Raw genomic sequence first — 20,720 nt, 5'->3', positions numbered from 1 at the left:
ATGCACCTTTAGTCTAATGGCCCTACCTCCTCCTATTTGTTTCTTGCAGTAATTACACTCCTTCCTCCTATCAGCTATCAGTGTCCTCCCGTGTTGCCAAGTTATGTCTGGTATCTTTAAAAGAAAATGTCTGATACAAGAAATACACATTTTAAGTATCTTGAAAAGCTCCACAATATACTCCAAAAAATTACATACATGCTTCTAATAATAACTTCCTATTTTTAAATATAAAAAAATATATAAGCATTTTTAATATATAAATAATTTAAAAATATATAAAATACACACTATCTTAAAAAGCTCCACAACATGCTCCAAAAATTGCATACATGCTTCCACTAATACTCTTCTATTTTTAAATCTAAAACATAAATTAATTAGTTTTTTTTATTTATATTTAAATATTTTAAATTATTTAAATATATATTAAATACAGTAAAAATACATAATTAACAGAAAAAATTGATTCAACTCCATCACAGCAATATGGTGTCTCAATTCTCACATACATTAATTTGAAGCTCATACATCTACTATACATATACATTTTTAGCAATATTCATAATTTACAAAATGAATTTTAATAACAAAAAGATAAAAAAATATTAGGAAGAATAAAAAATTAATTTTCACACTACAAATTCATAGATTAACACTCTAAGTAAACATACTAAAATTTGGAAGTAATCCAAGAAGATTTAAGGCACAAACAAAACAAAAATAAAAAATGAGGAAGTTGGTTACTCACCTTGCAAGATTTGAGAAAATCCACAAATGGAGGAGCAAATCTAGTGTGTGAATGAAATGGAGTTGTAGAAATTAGGTGAAAAGAGGGATGAAAGCAAGAGCAATCCAAAAAAAATGTGAAAATAGGGTCGAAATGTCTAAGGCGATATCGCTAGGAACAGCTCGAAACAGTGATAGGTCGAAAAATGGCTAAAAAATGTACATTTTATAACTTAAGTCTGTGTCGTTTCGGGTCGATACAATCTCGGTTGAAATATTGTATCGTATCAACCGATATTTCGATCAATACGATACGATAGTACATTTCGTGTGCATGTCTATGTGTTTTGTTTCGATCTGTGATTTTGCAAACATTTCGACCGAAATTACCGAAATTTCGGTCGAATTTTGTTCCATGAAAACAATCAGACATTCTTGTTAGGAACAGATCTATTTGGCTACTATCAATCTATGATGTCCACTTTTGAAGGTAATTAAAAGCTCCTCTCACTTTTTCAAGTGAGCATTTAATGATAGATATATCAAAAGCAATAGCAAAGTTTTAACCTAAGATCCCTTCCTTGTTGCTCTCCCCAAAACCATGTCCTTCATGTATATTTTCATAACTTCTTTGATCTTTGCCAATATCTATAGAGACTTAAGAGCGCCCCCACGATTCTCCTTTCTCCTTGGTGAATTCTGTATATAGTCCATCCATTGGTCCTAAAAATGTAACTTATTGCTTTTGTCGTATCCTACTTAAGGTGCATGTGCGCTAATTATTTTTAACATCTCTCTCTCCAGCACAAGCATGATGGATATAATCCTATCGCCAAATCCTTTAACATCCACGACTCAGTTCTTAATTTTGTAGCCACTATTATGCCCACTTCACTATGGTTACTTCTATCCCCAGTTTATCATGTTTTAAAGTCATCCAACTCCATAGCTTGTTTACTCTTCCATTAGTCTCTTGAATGCAAACTATATCATCTTCTTCTCCACATAACATCTATCTATTGAAGATCTTTTATTCCAAGATGAGAATCTAAACCTATCTTTCTAGACTAGCTTCTTTACCCACACTTGTCCTCAGGTTGGGAACCTTGCCTACGTGTCAGTTGTCACAGCATTCCAAGCACTGATGTGGCGTGTTGTTTAACGGACACCCTAACTAATCCTTTCCCACTTATTACCACACCCAGACCATAGTGTAGTGCATTGCTTATTGTTTTTCGGGAAATGTCCTAGCGTATCGTTTATCATGTAAGGTTGTAGAATCCATGTAAAGGTAAAAATGCCCCTACAGTAGAACAAATGCTATAGGAAAATTGGTCCAAATTCAGCCCTGACAGCTGGAGTTGGGGAAGAGAGACCAATACTTCCCTAGCTAATAAATCCAACAGTTCTAAGTTCGAGCTGGGCAGAGCTTCTTGGAGGGTAATGATCCATCCATTTACCTGGGTTTTCTCCTGATTTGCTGGGCTGTACCTTTTCCTTACTTTTATTTTTCATTTTCCATTTTCCATTTTTATTCTCACCTCTTTCAAGATTCCACATCTCTTCATCAACCGCTCCTGCCAACCCTGTGGCTACCCCCTTTTTTGTCGGTTTAAACCCAGTTTTCCTACTTTGTTATGCGGGGATCCATGTAGCCAACCCCATTAACTTGGAAGTTGGAACAAGGCTGAGTCTGTTAATGTTCTTTCATGCTTAGGCCCTACGTGAGGGCCTTGTTGTCCAAGTCCTTCAACACATTGAATCTCCTTGTTGCCTTAACAACAGTGTTGCGAGCAAAGGGTTTTAAGAAAGCAGAGGGCCTGGCTGGATGTAGTGACAAAAGGTGTATCTGTATATGATTTAACAGAAGATATGGCCTTCTAGTGGAGTGGCAGAATAAAATTTGTCCAGTTAATCCCAAGTAGTTCAGATGAGCCCTGGTTGATTTGATTCAAATTCCTCTTCTTAACTCCAAAACATGACTGTAATTTGAGCGGTAAAGTTTTAATTCACAACATCAATATTGATCAATTGTCATGCTGTCCTGCATTTTGGAATTATTGGGAGAGGGAAGTGCAGTGAGACAAGAAAAGATGGGAGGGAAAGAACTATGTCAACGATGTCCCACCTTAATTGTGTCAGCTACATGGATCCCTGCTGTCCAATGAGCATTTTTTGGAGTCATACATGGATCCCTACTGTCCAATGCGCATTATTTGGAGTCATACATAATATGAGGCTTAAGCTAAGCATCTCTGTACTCCTTACTATTTTTCTTCCCGTTATTTTAGGCCTGCCCCTGGTTCTTTTAGTTCACTTAATCCTAACTAGGTCACAACTCCATGCCTCTGGGTCATCCCAAGGCCTCTGTTCAACATGGCCAAGCCAACTAAAACAACTCTCTTGAAGCTTACATAAAGTTCTAATATGGTCATTCCTTTCTTTATCCTTCCTTGTTTTGCCCTATCTAATATATTCCAGGCTATACTCCTGTAACCTTATCTCAGTTAGTGTTTCAGGAGATTTAATGTTTCTCTTTGAATTGCACTACTTAGGAAATTCCAATGGAGTATGGACTATGGTGTGAATTGGGGTTAGTATGATTTGTAACTTAAGCACTTATTTATTCAAATTTCATTGCACTATATCGTATCTAGTGTGTTCGGTTATGAATATAGACTTCTAAGGAGCTAGCTTAAAGAATCTTTACATGAATGGTCCCCCCCCCCCCTTCAAATGATGATGGGCTGATTTCCTTATTGGATATGAAGGTCAATGATCCTTTAAGCGTGGTTACTTTTTCTCTTTTTGGTCCTGGTTATTTTATTTTGATGTTTATGTCCTAATGTTGCATCTGTTACATATTTTTACCCCCCCCCCCCTTTTGTATTCTTCAGGTATGATGGTCAGCGTGCTCAAATTCATCGATTAACTGATGGATCTGTAAGGATCTTTTCACGAAATGGTGATGAAACAACATCAAGATTTCCAGATTTAGTAAAAATAATAAATGAGTCATGCAAGCCAGATGCTTTGAGTTTCATGTTGGATGCAGAGGTAAAATTCCACAACTTTTTCTTATGTAAGAAATAATCTATGATATTCTTAGTCGCAAAGAAGTTTATTATGAACCAATTTACCACGTATACCCACATATTGCTCAACTCATAAATCTTCAGCCTCACTCCAAGGGGTTGTAATTTCTTCTGAACCTAGGAAAAGATGAAGTGATTATTTGCATGAGGAGAAGAGGCATTCTAAGAATCCTTGTTCTCAAAATAATGAGACCAAATCCAGGTCATTCATTTGCTCATAACCTTTTGCACAAGTTTCCAACAGGACAAAATTGTCACCTAAAAGTCTTATCTCTGGCGACCTCTAACTAATGCAAAAGGCGACCTCAAATCAGGAAAATTAGTGGGAGATTAGCCAGAATCAACTTACGATGAGTTAAATATAAACTAGGACATAAGTACTCCTATTGCATGAGCAAAACCCTCATGATGTTCCTCCCAACACCTGCCCCCCCCCCCCCCCCCCCAAAAAAAAAAAAAAGAAAAGAAAAGAAGAAACTCTTTTTCTTTTCTCTTCTTTCAGTTGTTGGTATCTGCATCATTAATGTGTTAGTACTAATCATATGGTCCCCAGGTGGTTGCTGTTGATAGGAGAAATGGATGCAAGCTTATGTCCTTCCAAGAACTATCTTCACGAGAGAGAGGGAGGAAAGATTCTTTGGTTATGGTGGATAATATAAAGGTGCATCACTACGCCATCTTGTAGCTTGTTATTTGGGGACCTTCCTTTTATTTTTGATGGTCAACTTCAAGATAACATCAGAAAGAAGTGTTCAATGTCTTGAAATCGAAAAAGCAGTAGCACAACAATACGTGATACCTAAGAAATTAGTTTCCATCCATAGTTCTATGTGGTCTATGCGCTGATGCAGTCTGCTGGATTCAACAATGGTTCCATGTAGGTGCGACCTAATGATCTTCTCATGGTTTTTCCTCACATTCAATTATCATTGTGGGAAAATCTTGTCCCTGAGACTTCAGTATGCTGGCTCTCTTTTTGATATTAGAATTGTTTGAAGCATAATGACAAATTGGAATATCCTACTGACTAGTGAGTAGTGGCATAACATTGTGGTGTGAACCGGATCCAGTCCCCACCAAAGAAGGTCCAGGGTGGTTGGCAGTACCCTGCGGCAACCTAGGGGCATTTGCATCCCATTTGCATCATTGTGGGTACCCCTAGTCTGACTCAATTTGATCTCGCCCGAATCAGAATCTTGTTAGGAGCTCTAGTCTGTATTTATTTTGTTATTTGAGTCCTTTTTTAAGTTATGAAAGAGTTGTAGTCTAGATAGGAGTCCTAATTAGAGAGGGATTCATCTAGTTGTAGCTCAAATTCTATTAGGAAACTAGTTCTACTTTTGTTTTGAAGTTTGGTTTTATTTTGGTCATGTTATTGAAGAGTTGTCAAGTTAGAAGTCCCAATTAGAGAGGGATTCCCTTACTTATAGCCTAATTTCTACGAGGAGTCTAGATCTACTCTTGTTTTGTAATTTGAGTCATCCTAGGATGAGTTATGACTGAGTCCTTGTTAGAATGAGAGTTCCAAGTCCAGTAAGAGTCCAAGTTTGAATCACCTTCTAATTTTGAATCTTAGTGTGAGTACTCTCATATAAGGCTAAAAATATACCACAAGTTTGTAAAGAAGGCTGATTATTGTTGAATGAAAATTTGAGAATTTTAAGGTGACAGGTTGGAGTCCTTGGTTTCTCCAAGGAGGGAAACTTGCGGCTGCTGTGGAGTTTTAAAATTCTGCAAGTTTTCAAGATCTTCAACCCCCATTCTCCCCTCAAGTAAGTACAATGAAACGCCCACCCCAGCCCGACCTTCTTCTTTCTCTCTCTCTCTCTCTCTCTCTCTCTCTCTCTCTCTCTCTCTCTCTCTCTCTCTCTCAAACTTGCAGCCCCTCTTTTTCCCTTCCTCTTACCTGCAGCAACACCCTTCATCCCCAATCCCTAATTCACCTCATCACAGCCCCTACCCCATTGCATCACCATTCCTTCCCCTTCCCGAACACTGCGGGAGCCCCGTCTCACTTCCCTTCCCTTATTCCCTCAATCCCCTCCCATTCCCCAGCCCTTTCCCTCATTAAAGTCCCCCCTTCCTGTTTTCTTTTCCTCTTTACTCTCTTGCAGTAGCAGGGTGTTCCCAAGTTTTCTAAACCTGAGTTTTTTCCCATCTTCTTCCCAAACCTAAATCCAAGATCTCCCAAGTTGTAAACCCCTCATCTAATTCCCACCCCCTTTAGTAATCGAATACTGCTCCCCTCCCCTGTCCATCGATCCTAATTACAGCCTCTACCCTTCACTTGAAACCTAGGAAACTCTACACTTCATCTTCTTCACCAAACCCTTGAAACTGTTACTCTTCATCTTCTTCACCAAACCCTTGAAACTGTTACTCTCTTTCACTCTTTTAACTTTTAAACCCTTCATCCAAACCCTAAATCCTTTTAGAATCACCCTCCCCGACCCCTTCTTTACATTCGACCTTAAAACCTAGCCCTAGCCAACCCCTGGAAACCCTAATTCTATTAAATCCTAAATTTGTGAAAACCAGAACTTGGAGACCCGATTATGAATTTAAAATTACAGCAAGGTTCTGGATTGCAATCAACCCTAGTTCCAGGCCATAACAAAACCTAGTCTACTCATTCCCAACCCTAGAACCGCCCTATTCGGCCCTAATCCTATAACCGCAGGGTATTAAAACCCTAGAATTTCCGCTGGTTCACTTGAATAAGATCCTGAAGATATACCCTAAATTTGGTGTCTACATCACATTTTTTCTATTAAGTTACTAAAGCTCATCAAACCTTCTCATGATCTGGAGAGGCATACTCTGGGACTTATTAGCCACCTTGTTCTATTTTACTCCTTCAAGTCTACGTCTGTTCTCTCCTTTTCTAATCTGTGTTTTGTTTTCCTTTGTTATTCTGATTTGGGTTTTCTTCTCCAAATGTGATTCAGTTTCATTCAATTGTAACACTATAAATATCCCAGTGGGGCTGTGAATAAAGTATTCAGTTCACCCTTGTGAGGAACTACATGTTATCAGAGCCATCTCTTGTCTAATTCAGACACTGCTCAAAGCCTTCTATCCTCTCCATCTTGGGCTTCTCTCCACCCTTCGCTGAAGTGTTCTGCCTCCACTCTTCTTAGGTTCTCCTTAAACGGGCGGCACCATGAGGTGATCTTTTCCTCAAGACTTGATGCTGCCCTTCATCACCTCATTCATGTATTGAAGATTAAATACTTGTCAGAGCTGCCAAGTTATTTATGACCTCCGCTTATCGGAAGGATCAACCAGTACTTGAAGAGTCGACCTTAACTGGAGAGTCATCCACCAGCTTCTTTTTTCTTTTGCATAAATTCCATCACACATACGTGTTTTTTTTCCTTCTTTTCCTGGAATTTTATTTTGCAGTCAGATTTTTCTTATGGAAAATACATTTGAAGAGAGTCTTATGAAATCTCACTTTCTATGATGACTGACAGATCTAATAAGAATGACTATTAGCCCCTTAATCCTCCTCTTACAATCTTGGATGGACAAGTTATCTAATTTGGTCAAGGTTAGCCTACATTACCATCACTGGCCGTGGCCTTTTAGGACACACTAGAGACACAACAACAAATTGGACTAGACCTGGCCCACTTCTATACTAATAGCTTGCAGATGACTCTCTGGTGTAGCCTTTTTGGTTTGCTCTGTTGTGATCTCAGAGAGGAGAGAAAGAAGACGTATAAGTGTAGACTACAGTCCTAAACTATCTAGGAAAATAAATACTGATAAGGATCATAACTCATAACAACCAAAAATAAAAAATAATGAATCAACCAAAATCTCTGACTTGCGGTCCAAGTTACTACAGCCCGACTTGAAAGAGGGTCCAAATACGGCTTTAGTAAATAGGTCTGCCAATTGAAAATCGTGTGATTGAACCAGTGAAGTAACAATGGTGCCTTTCAATACCTCATCTCGAACAAAGTGAAGGTCAACCTCAATATGCTTTGTACATTCCCGAAAGACGGGATTACTGGCTATATAATTTGTTGCATGGTTGTCGCAAAATAGTTTCATAGGTTCTTCCATTCGAAATCCGAGTTCTTGCATAAGTCCTTTAATCCATAGTAGTTCTGACTCCGCATGGGCCATTGCTCTGTACTTAGCTTCGGCAGTAGATAGTGCCACAGTGGTTTGCTTCTTGCTATGCCAAGTGATAAGATTTTCACTGAGAAAAGTACAATAGCCTCTAGTAGATCTTGTTGCCTGGGATCAGTTGTCGTTCTCTTTCGTCTTTGATAGGTGCGTAGGGGAACTGAAAGTGGCGCAACAGGTGGATCATCAGGAATAGGTATTACAGGAAGAGGGGGATCAAAATTTTCAGAATCATGTTGAAAAGCATAATATGGGGTATCTTCGGAAAAACTGACATTTGCATAAACATATTCGAAGGTTAATGGGATCAAAGCACTTATATCCCTTGTGGGTTTTAAAGTAGCCCAAAAATATGCATTAACAGCTCGAGGACTTAATTTATCAGATGGATGAAAAACATTAGCAAAACAAATACAGCCAAAAATTCTCGGTCAGAGGTGAAACAAGGGACGATCTGGATATACAATGTGAAAGGGAATTTTATTTTGAAGAACCGACGAAGGCATGTTATTAATCAGAGTACATGTAGTTAAAATGACGTCACACCAAAGGCTTTTTGAACATTCATATGAAGCAAGAGTGACTGTGTAACCTCTAAGAGTTTTCTGCTTTGTGACGTCGTTTTGTTGTGGAGTATTAGAGCAACTTGTTTGATGGATGGTCCCTTTTGAAGCACATAACACAGAAATCTCATTCTTTGTGTATTATAGGGCACTATCTAACCATTCTGGCTTGCCATGCTTCACCCAACTTGTCTTTTTAGTGTGATTTTGTTTGCTGTAATGAGTGCATACCCTTTTTTTCCTTTTTACAGTAGGCCGAACTTCCTTCCCTACCTCATCCACAGACCGAGGCTTCTCTACCATGAGATGAAAAACCTCTCCTATGACCAGCCACCATGGGAGAGTCTCCTTTGGTGGGGCAACAACATTCCTTGCAGGTGTCATACATTGTAATTGAAAGAAATTTTCAGACAAAGAGGCTACCTTTTTGCTTGTTAATGTTTGACTGTGAACAGATTGATAATTAGAGTTAAGACCAGCTAAAAAATTTGCCACTTGGATTTCGTCAAGCTAGCAATGCTACGAGTAAGCCTAAAGCTAGTTGTTCAGCCATTCAGCTAGCAAGGCCTTGAGAAAGCACGCAATGCCCCAGCGAATCAAACTCCAGGACACCTTGGTTCTCGTATCTTGTTAGCATCGATAGTAAAGGGCTGATAAACAGCCAATTCTTCCAGTATTCCCTTGTAAGCGCTGTAGTAATCAATTAGGGATTGATCCCCTTTGTAACAATAAACCCCGTTTCATAGAGATAATAGATATGAGAGATATTCTTCTCAACAAAGTAGGTTTCCTTCAGATAAAAAATATAGACAACTCAAGCCATTACATAAAAGAAGAGTGCGAACATAGATCTAATATAAGAATGAAAATTCACCAGCATCAACTCAGTCCTCAAATACGTTGAGCCCCACCACCATAATATACCTTGCTATTCGAAGCAAGAGGTAACAAAATCAGAACCTGAAATACCTGAGATGCTTGTGCCTCTCCATACTTTTCGATGCGGTTTAATCATTTATATGATCTGCTAGTCTCTGTAATGGCTCCATATGGGACTCAATGATTGAACTTTATTAGTTTCTTGTAATTTCAATACTTTGTTTTTGAGTTATTGGGGGTAGGGGTTCTGAAATAGGATTTGTGCAGAAGGTTTGCTTAGGTGAGTTAAGTTGGTTAAAAACTTATATTTTATCTGCTTTAGTGCGTGTTTTTGCATTAGTTATATATATTCATTTGGTTAGCTTTTCTATTGGTATAGAGTAACATTTTTTCCCAGTTTTTTCTTCCTGTCTGTTAGTTCTTCTCAAACTGTATGGTCTTCCTTCTCCATGCAGGTTGAAGTTTGTGTTTTCGTCTTTGATATCATGTTTGCTAATGGGGAGCAGTAATTTTCTATCTCTTTCTTCTATTAGTTTTGAAGAATAAAAGTTCAAAATATTTTGTCAAAAATTTAGTACTCTGAATAAATTTTGTAAACTAAATAATCTAAGTTTTTTTTTTTTTAAAGAATTCCTGCCTACATGCTTCCAGAAAAGCTGACTTGAAATTGATCGTGAATTTGGAGATCTGAATTCTTATTGTGAATCAGTTATGGAATAAAACTGAAATTTTTTTTGGCCTATGGAATAGACTCTTCGAAAAACTTCATGCTCATTGTCCCAACCAAGGAAGAAAATTCAATCGAAATTCGAAACAGGAATTTCGATTTTGCAAAAGGCCAAAATTTCGATATTTCTGTCAAAATTGGACACTTTTCTTTGAAAATTGAAACTTCAATTTTGGGCCTCTTATGGACTCAAAATGATTTAGATTCCTGCATATTACATATTTCAAGCATAATAAACATAATGGAACTAGTATTTTGGCAAAAAAAAAACCATTGAAAATTTATCATTCAAGTATACTAACAAATGACTGGTTCCGACAAGTGCAAATTGTATTGCATAAAAGCATAGAATCATCAACATACATGAATTGTTTAGTAGAATGGTTACATATACAACAAACAAAATAAAATGACCGATTAGATCAAGTGATGGTGTCTCACATATATTAAGTTGAAGCCTATATATCATATATATATACAATAAAAATTCATAATTTTAGAAAATAATTATTAAAATCAGAAAATGAAAAAATGGTAGCAAATAATAAAAAGTTTAAGTTTAACAAAACACAATCATAGATCATAGTCCTAGGCTAAACATATATTAATTTCAAGGCAATACAAGATCATTTAAGGCATGAACAAAACAAAAATAAAAAAAGGGGAAGTTTGGAACTGTTGGGTATGGCTCATGCTTCACATTCTATTGTTGCCGGAGTTTCCTTTGTAGTTGTTGTGGCTTAGGAGGTGTTTTGGAGGCAAAAAAATTAGCAAAAGAGGTGTTTGAAGGCAAAGGAGTCATGGAAATGAGGTGGAAATGGAATAGAAATCAACAAAAACTAAGGAAAAACAAGTTGGAATGTTTAAATGGTCGAAATTTTGGTCGAAACCTCCGAAATGGTCGAAATCTCCGAAATTTTGGTCGAAATTTGACACTTTTTTTCCGAAATAATTGGAATTTCATTTCGTTTTTTAAAAACGCAGACATTTTGGCCGAAATTTTGACAATTTTAGTCAATTTTTCTTCTATGGTCCCAACTATGACACTTCCTTTTCTAACAATGTGTCTGTAGTCTTGTGGTTTCAAAATGTCAAAAACAGGCTGGATTTTGAAATTAAGAAGTAGAGCTTTCTAGAATATAAAAAAGAAAAAATGTGATCTTTGTCAACTCTAGAGCATTTGGTAGAACAAATATCTTACTCTAGGAAAGTTTGGAATTATCTAATAGAGTCAGTTGTGTGCAATAAAATAAAATATTAATAATATAAAAGAGTTTACAAAGCCTATAAATTGGCCTATCCTCACCTTAGTGAGTAGATGTAAAGAGTCCATTCTAGAGCTCATACAACCTAGAAAAAGATGGGAAACCAGAGTCACAGGCTTCCAGGGATGTGATGAGCCATGGGGTTATACTCTGTACAAGAAAGGGAGTTCACAGTATTTCCAACACTAAATCAATTGATGATGCACTACATCTCCATTCAGATTTTTCAACATGGTACCGGAGCTGAGTCAGATCAGAGCTTTGCTTAGGTTCATATTTCTGCATTAACAACATAGTAGGAGCAAGGAAATAGGTGAAAAAACTTTGCAGAAGTACACAATGCAGCAGAAGCAAACAACAGGCGATCTCCAACGATGATCAATAGAGTCCTACAAGCTACAATTGAAAGGACAGAAAGTATGTGAAACAAGCACTAAGCAAACAACAGGCAATCTCCAGTGACAATCGTTGAAGTGTTACAATTGAAAGGGCACAAGGATGTGAGACAAGCAACAACCACAAGAATTGATGTATGAGCTACAACTCCAAAGACGATAAAATGTATGGACAAATACGTCCAGGGGGAGCGGTGAAAATTAGTGTCTTTTCCATATCTAAGAAATAGAGCTTTCTAGAGTGTTGAGTAAATTATGGGTGTGATGATTATCAAGCCTAGAGTATCTAGGAGATGTCTGAGTGTAGGAAGTTCTAGTGTTATCTAATGGAGTCAGCTGTGTGAAATAAAATAAAATTTTGATGAATACTAAGACAGTTTACAAAGCTGATAAATAAGTGCATTGTCACTGACGTAAAATAAAGATTAAAGTGTTTTGAGTTTTTCTGTGTTTTATTTAGACCTTTACAATCAATATATACATAGCTACTATCTACAAGAAAGGAAACTGCCTAGGTTAGATCCCTTGATTTATGGGATTTCAAATATTCACAAAGTCAGAACTAAATTCCCTAGAATCAAGGATTAATTATTCCTAGAATTAAGGATCAAAGATTCCTCCTAATTCTATGGTTTTCCACATCCCCCCCCCCTTCAAGCTAGTGAATAGGCATTCTCCATTTGTTGAGAAAACCGATTGTGGTAGAATGGCTTGAATGGATCGGTGTGATCCTAAGCCCTTTATTTATAATAAAGTGGAAAGAGCTCTATTACATAAATACCCTCACTTGGGCAATAAGAAATAGAAAATTACATGAACTAGAACTCCTAACATAGTTGAACTCCTGATAGAAGTCAACTAACACTCCCCCTCAAGTTGAGGCATAGATATTAGTCATGCCCAAGTTGCCTACAATAGGAAGGAAATCTCTTTCCTTCAAACCCTTATTGAAAACATCAGCCACTTGGTCTCCAGATATAAAAAAAAACATGCAAATGAGCCCTTGCTTTAGCTTTCCTTTGACAAAAAACCTGCAATTTCAATATGCTTAGTTCGATCATGTTCCACAAGATTATTGGCAATATTAATGGCAACTTTGTTGTCACAATACAACATCATATGGTTTGAAACTTGAACTCTAATATCTTCTAGTAGATCTTTCAACCATAGTAGCTCACAGACTCTATGAACCATAGCTCTATATTTAGCTTTTGTGCTGGATAAAGTTACCAGATTTTGTTTCTTACTCCTCCAAGTAACTAGATTACCTCCAACAAAGGTACAATAACTTGAAATTGACTTTTTGTCAGGAGACCCCTAGCGTAGTCTGCATCAGTGTATGCTTCGACCCTTAGATTGTCAATGGGTGCTAAAAGTATTCCTTTTCTAGGAGTTCCCTTCAAATATTCCAGTATTCTAGTAACAGCCTTCATATAAGCTAAATATGGATCATGCATGAATTGGCTCACTATTCCCACTACATAAGCAATGTCTGGCCTGGTGTGGGATAAGTAAATAAGTGTCCGTGTCAGCCTTTGATATCTTCCTTTGTCCATTGGTTCTCCCTCCTTCTTAAGTTTAGCTCCAACCTCAATAGGGGTATCAACTGCTTTACACCCCCAACATTCCCACTTCTATTAACAAATCTAGAACATACCTTCCTCTAGGATAGGTATATACCCTTCTTTGATCGAACCACCTCAATTCCTAGGAAGTACTGTAATTTCCCTAGATCTTTAATCTCAAACTCTTTGCCAAGAAAGCCCTTCAACCTTTATGTTTCCTCACCATCATTCCCTGACTCCCTATGATGACAATATCGTCCACATAAACAATGAGAAGTGTTATATTGGTACCTAACTTCTTGACAAATAGGATATGATCAACATTGCTTTGCTTGTACCCAATAGAGATCACTGCCTCTTGGAGGTGTCCAAACTAGCATCTAAAAGACGGTTTCAACCCATAAATTGACCTCTTCAATTGACAAACTTTTTGTGTAGTATTGTCATTAGAGAAACCATGTGGGATTTCCATATAAACTTCCTCCTCCAACTCCCCATGCAAGAAAGCATTCTTTACATCTAGTTGGTACAAGTTCTAGTATTTGTTCACAACTATAGACAATAGAACTCTGATAGTGTTTAATTTTGCAACAAGGGCAAAAATCTCCTAATAATCAATCTTATAGGTCTGGGTAAATCTCTTTACAACTAGTCTAGCCTTCAATCTGTTAACCGATCCATCCATATTTTGTTTAACCAAAAACACCTAATTACAACCCACAAATTTTTTTCCTGGAGGAAGTGTAACCAGCTCCCAAGTATCATTTTTCTTCATTGCTTGCATTTTCTCTACCATAGCTACCTTCCATCTTTTATCAACATAGGCTTCCTGCAAACTTTTAGGAATAGAAGCAAATGATAGAGATGATATAAAAGTACGGTAAGAGTCAAACAAAGAGTCATAAGAAACATATTTAGCTATGGGATGCTGAGTACAAAATCTAACTCTTTTTCTAACAATAATAGGAAGACTTGAAAAAGATACCTCAAGGGGAATAGTAGAATTTGATTCTGGAGTAAAGGACTGAAGACATAACATGTCACCTATTTCCATCTGCTTTGGTCGATTTTAATTCTTCCTCTGATAAGGCTGCACCTCCTTATTCTGGTCAATTTTGTTTTAAAGGACCTCAATAGTGTGCCTTAAAAGAGTAGTCTCCCCCTAAGCAAGTTCTTCACATAGTTCAAAAAACAAAGGGGGAGAATTAAAGTCTTCAGGTATACTAGCCGAAGTCTCCCTTTAGTTAGGAAACTCTTCCTAAACTCTTTAAGTTGTGTTGTGGTGTGTGGGAGGAAGGTCTAAAGTTGGAAAGAATACCTCTCATCTAGGATTCTCCCCCTGGAGAGGTGTATAGTAAGTGCAAGACTCATAAAAATTTATGTACATGGACACAATGGTTTTCTTAGGAAGAGGATGATAACATTTGTGCCCCTTCTGAGTAGCAGAATACGCCAGAAATATGCAACGCAGGCTGCGAGAAGCTGGCTTACTTTGGTGGGCTATGATTCTGGTATAACACACACATCCAAACACCTTTGGGGGAATAACAAAGGAAGAGACTTCTCGGAGAATCTCATTAGGACATTTAAAACCTAGTATCTGACTTGGCATCCTATTCATAAGGTAAAAGGCAGTGAGTAGCATCAGTCTACTATTGGTTAGGGACATTCATGGCAATCATGATATAACGGGCTATCTCCAATAAATGCTGGTTCTTCCTTTCGCAACCCCATTCTTGAGCGGCCGTATCAACACAATTGGTCCGGTGTATTATGCCAGGGTCAAACAGACGTCTCTGAAATTTTCCATGGATATACTCTGTGCCATTGTCACTGTGAATGATCTTCATAGGTGGCGTGAACTGAGTTTTTTTTTTTTTTTTGAAAATTACGAAAATATCGAAAAACTCTTTCTTTTTTTTTAAGAGATAAATTTGTGTAAAACGAGAGTAACAATCAATAAGAGTAACAAAGTATTTATGACCAATAATAAACACACCTCGGCAAGGGCCTCACACGTCATTATGAATTAACACAAAGGAATAGGTTTTCTATTATGAAGAGAAGGTAAATAAGTAGAATGAGTCTGCTTCACAAAAATGCAAGCTTCACAAAAAAATTCTTCCTTATTACAAGAAGAAACTAAATTAGAAACTTTTTTAAGAGTTCCTAGAATGGGGTGACCTAACCTACGATGCCACTGATGAAGGTCTAACATTATCGAATGAACCTTATGAGAAGATGCAACCAAAGCAGAAGTGGATCCTTCAATCGGCTTCAAAAGATGAAATCTATTGTCTAGTTTACCATATCCAATTTCCTTCTCTGTTACCAGATCCTAGAAGACATAGGAAGATGGAAAAAATGTAACTTAACAATTTAAGTCATGTGTAAGACTACTGATAGAAAGCAAGTTAGTAGAAAAAGAGGGAACACGTAAAACTTTTGACAAAGAAAGTGATAGAGAATGTTGAATGGTCCATTTTCCAGCAATGGAAGAATAAGAGCCATCAACAATCCAAACTTTATCTTTTTCGGAAGTGGGAGAATAATGTAAGAAAAAAGAGGATGAATCTGTCATATGATTTGTGGCTCCTGTATTAATAATCCAAGGAGCAAAAATTAAATAAACATGGAAGCTTGTAAGGTAAGAGTTGGTATGGGTAGTGGAAGAAGCAATAGTAAAGGTTGCATCGATAGTAGAAGACTGCAAAATATGTTGCAGAGTAGCTAATTCCTCGTGTGAAAAACCAATGTCTGCAGAGGTGTTGTTGGAATAGTCTAAGAGAGATTAGCTTTTGGTTTTCCTCGCCTCTGTGCCCTTTTATGCTCAAAATCAATAGGCTTCCCATGGAGCTTTCAACAATTGGTTTTAATTTGATAGGATATAATTTGGGACAATGCTCACACTTGACAATTTCTTTGGTCAAATTTGATTTGGTACTAATAGACTGCAGGGCTGATTTCTTCACAATAGAAGCATGAAGCATGGATAATCAACGGCTTTCCTCACACTAAACAAGGGTATAAGACTGTTCTAGTGTAGGAAAAGGAGAACAACTTAATACTTGTACCTTGATCTGATCATATTCCATACTTAAACCAGCTAAGAAGTCATAAACCTGAATCTTATCAACATGCTTCTGATACGTACTCACATCATTTGGATTAGTGGGGTGAGAATCCCTATAGTGATCCAACTCCTGCCAAAGAGATCGTAATTCAGCATAATACTGGGCCACAGTCAATTCCTTTTGGGTTGTCTCATGAAGCATCTTCCATAGCTTATAAACATGTGCATCATTCCCTAACTGTTCATATATTTCTGTAGTAGCCTTCCAGATCTGGGCCTGCAGATCATGTGATAGGTATCCATGGGCAATATTTGGATGCATGGAATTCAAAAGAAATTATATGATAAGAGAGTCATTCGAAATTCATTTATCCTGAGAAACACTTGTGGTGGTAGGCTTGATAGTGGTGCCCATAATGTGTCCAACAAGTCCTTTTCCAACGATATTCAGGAATGCAAATTCAGAGCAGATCAAATAATTTGTTTCCCTCAATTCTTACCTAATGAGGAGGAAGAGTAGGATAATGTTCGGAGCTAGTGGGGGCAATAGTACCATCGGTGGTTGCCATGTTTGCAAAAAACTCATTGTTCTTCTATCTTCAATAAAGGACAACATCATCTTTCTTTTTTTTTAAACGAAAGAAACCTCTAAATATATGGGAAATCACAAATAGACCCCTAAATATATGCGAATTCACAAAAGAGACCCCTAGTCTGGTCTGGTCCATATGGGTTCAATAGACGTTGGTTTGCTTTGCTTTAGAACTATTAAGCATCGTCTTTTGCCTTCAACAGAGACTATATCGTCATCTGGAATTTTGAAATGAGGCGATCGATGGTTCTAGAATCAATTTTATCTTCCTTAAAAGGTATCAATTATAGGTTGGAAGCATCAATCCTTCAAAGTATATCAAAGGCTATGTGGACGTGGTGATGGTGGAGAGGCGATGGCTGTTGTGAGGTCATTGATGGTGGAGGTGATAGGCGATGGTTGATGGTCGATGGTGCAGGTCTTCGATGGCAGAACGACGGTGAGAGAGGAGTCCTTCGTTCCCTTGTTTCTTCTTTTCTCTGTTTTTTTTCTTTTCCTAATCAATTTTTGGCTCTGATGCCATATTGAGAAAACCGATTGTGGTAGAATGGCTTGAGTGGATTAGTGTGATCCCAAGCGCTTTATTTATAATAAAGTAGAAAGAGCACTATTACGTAAATACCCTCTCTTAGGCAATAAGAAATAGAAAATTACATGAACTAGAACTCCTGACATAGTTGAACTCAACCAACGCCATTCCCAGCTTGGATATGCAATATTGAAATGCTGAGCTACTCAGTCCTTCAGCAAGTTGACCATGCATTGAACATATGAAGTACAAATCAGCCTGCTATCCATCTTTTCTTTGTTGAAGTGTTTATCAAATCTCAATGTGCTTGGTTTGGTCGTGTTAAACAGGGTTGTGTGCTTTGTTGATTGCTGTAGAGGTTTATTGGTCCATTAGGAACATTAGAAAGGCCCCAAATGTCAATGTGAATGAGATAAAAGGGAATGGAACTTCTTTTATTCCTTAGAGGAAAATGGAAATGGTACGTGCTTGTGTATAGCAAGCTCACACCCATCACTATAAAACTCTTCGACACATATGCCTTGAAACTGAGAAGGAAACAAAGACTAATTACCTTAAAGGATGGATGTCCAAGTTGGTGATGGTAAAGTCAGATTTTTTTTCTTTATTGGTTTGAGAAAGAGTGCTATTGGTAGCATGTGATTGGCCTGGTGCTCAAGGCAGTAGAGTCCATCCCTTTAGTGTGTACAATTGTCGTCCCTGAATCATTGTCCTCAAATACACAATGACTATGGTGAAAGACTACATTACTATCTAAATCTTGCGTGAGTTTTTTCACAGAAACAAGGTTGGTAGACAGTCTAGGAACATGTAGGATATTTTTCAAGGTTAGGGACAAGGTGAGTTCAATATTGCCAGTTCCAGCCACAGTGATTAATGAGCTATCAACAATAGCTATCTTCCTACTACTCAAACAAGGAGATCATGTGGTGAACAGATTTGGTGACTGTGTCATGCGGTCAATTGCACTTGAATCTATGATCCAAGGGCTTGGAGAGACATTTAGCCCAATAGAAAGTTGAGTTTCAACTGAATATGGCAAAAGAACAGGAACTTTTTTTTTTTTAATAAGGCTGCTCAAAAGAGTTTTCACCTTCTTTATATCCTCCTGATTGAGGCTAATGACCGTTTTATTAGTGGCTTCAAGTTGTTGTGCAAATGTAACATGCACCTAACCATAAAGATTCTTGATTGCCTGATCAAATACAGTCCCAGAATTAACCTCTCCTGTTTCTGACAGTTTCTCTGTCAGGTGCTCAAAAAACAGGATGTGATACAGTAACCAAAGATGCAGCAAAACAGCAGACCCGATGGAGGAAGAAAAACCTATTTCTTGGGAAGAAAAAACAATGCAGAGCAGAGTAAGGAACAATATTGAAGGCCAAAAACAAAGGTTTCTAATTGAGGAAGAAAACTCTGCTTTTCGGGTAGAAAAACAGAGTAGAATAGAAGGCAATGAATGCCTTAAAGCTAGTTAGCAATCCCAAGATTGGTCTGCTCTGATACCATAATGTAAAATAGGGAGTAGAGTGTTTGAATTCTTTTGTGTGTTTTATTTAGAACTTTACAATCAATGTATCTACAACTGCTATTAACTGCCTAGGTTAGATCCCTTGATTTATGGGATTTCAAATATTCACAAAATTAGAGCTAAAATCCCTAGAATCAAGGATTCCTAGAATCAATGATTAATTATTCCTAGAATTAAGGGTCAAAGGTTCGTCCTAATTCTATGGTTTTCCATAGTCACCAAAGTGAGTAGATGAAGAGAGTCCAATTCTAGAGTTCCTACTCTCTAGACAAAGATTTGAAAGCCCATAAGGCTTGTCAGAGTTGGTTCAAGGTTCCATAAAGGAGAGATAAATCCCATAGTGGCATTCTTTGTAGAGAGGGGAGTGCAAAGTATGCAGGAACTACACTGACCTAGTGGATAAATCAGAAATACAAAAACAACTACAATTGAGCCAGAAATACGATTGTATTATAAGGTCGCAATTGAATAGATCAAGCAAGTTCAAATTGATGTAACAAGAAACCTATTTAACTGAATGCACCATGGAGATCAATAAAAGTCCACAGACCACCTAATTGACACCAAAGAGTAAAATCCTGTTGTGCTTCAAAACCCACAAGATTTTGCGAGATATCTCGCTTTTTTAAGAAGGCGAGATGGGATCAAGGGCGAGATTCCCACATCTCGCCAAATCTCTCCCTAGATTTGCCATATGTCGCTGGAACTATCAATTTTTGCCCTATTTTTGCGGATTTCAACTAGATTTTCACCTTGCAACTACACTTAGCACATCTACAACACCAAAGGAATGCCAATCATTCTATGCTCTGACTTATGAACTTATGAATTATGACTTATATAGAACTTCTAATGGTTGTATAACTTTATTATTCTATTCTCTAGAGTCGAGATTGTGATGCTCATATGGATGGAATTTTGATGACATTTAACTTATTTGATTTATTTGATACACTTGCTTTTCATTTATATGTCTTAAAGGTTCTATACATGTATAACCTTGCATTCCCCAATCCTATAGTGTTTCAGTTTCACACTTAGGGTAGACTTAGAACTCATAATTAGGGTTGTCTTCTCACAAATCCAAGGCCACCAATGTATTCAGAAGGCCTAAATTAGGCTAACTACCAAGTTTGACCCCAACCTAGACCCTAAAACCCATCGAGATGGGCCATCGACTTGGCCCAAAAAAAAGACTATGTCTCGACCGAGATCTCACCAACTCGGTCAAGATCTCACTCAAGAGCGAGATCTTGAACCATGCCCATAGTAGCAATAAAGAATGTTCTTTACAATTAGCAGAGTAGAAATTGTGGCAGTTAAGAAATTGCAACCTTCCAAACAGCAACTGGCTGATCCATGAGTACACCATGAAGTTACAAAGGTTATACCTGTGAAACAACCTCCTAAAGAAAAATAGGCACAAGGAAATTGCAGTAGACTGGACCAACCTGTACTCCAACACTAAATCAAATGATGGACTATGTATCTTTTCATCGATAAAATTGTACTATGTTTCTGTTTAGATTTTTTTTAACACTGACTTTAGCAGCATGCTGGATTTGTTGTGCTAGCTTCAATCTTTGGCTTGTTCATGTAGCAGCAGAGAATTGTATAACCAATCTTCAAGGGAGTAG

At 37.5% G+C, this 20,720-nt stretch overlaps 1 protein-coding gene across 1 annotated transcript in view; it reads left to right on the top strand.

Moving 5' to 3' along the window:
* The window catches only part of LIG6 (DNA LIGASE 6), a 108,145-nt gene that overhangs the window by 54,960 nt on the left and 32,465 nt on the right, over positions 1 to 20,720 (top strand). Inside the window, exons 11-13 of the mRNA XM_089144843.1 lie at positions 3,627 to 3,786; positions 4,378 to 4,485; positions 9,862 to 9,911. Of these exons, the coding sequence (XP_089000969.1) occupies positions 3,627 to 3,786; positions 4,378 to 4,485; positions 9,862 to 9,911 (318 nt within the window). The remainder of the gene's footprint in view (positions 1 to 3,626; positions 3,787 to 4,377; positions 4,486 to 9,861; positions 9,912 to 20,720) is intronic.

This window comes from Hakea prostrata, chromosome 2 (assembly GCF_041222555.1).
Source record: "Hakea prostrata isolate BN-2017 chromosome 2, UWA_Hpros_2, whole genome shotgun sequence".
Taxonomy (NCBI): domain Eukaryota; kingdom Viridiplantae; phylum Streptophyta; class Magnoliopsida; order Proteales; family Proteaceae; genus Hakea; species Hakea prostrata.
This window is presented reverse-complemented; position numbering and strand designations above follow the sequence as displayed.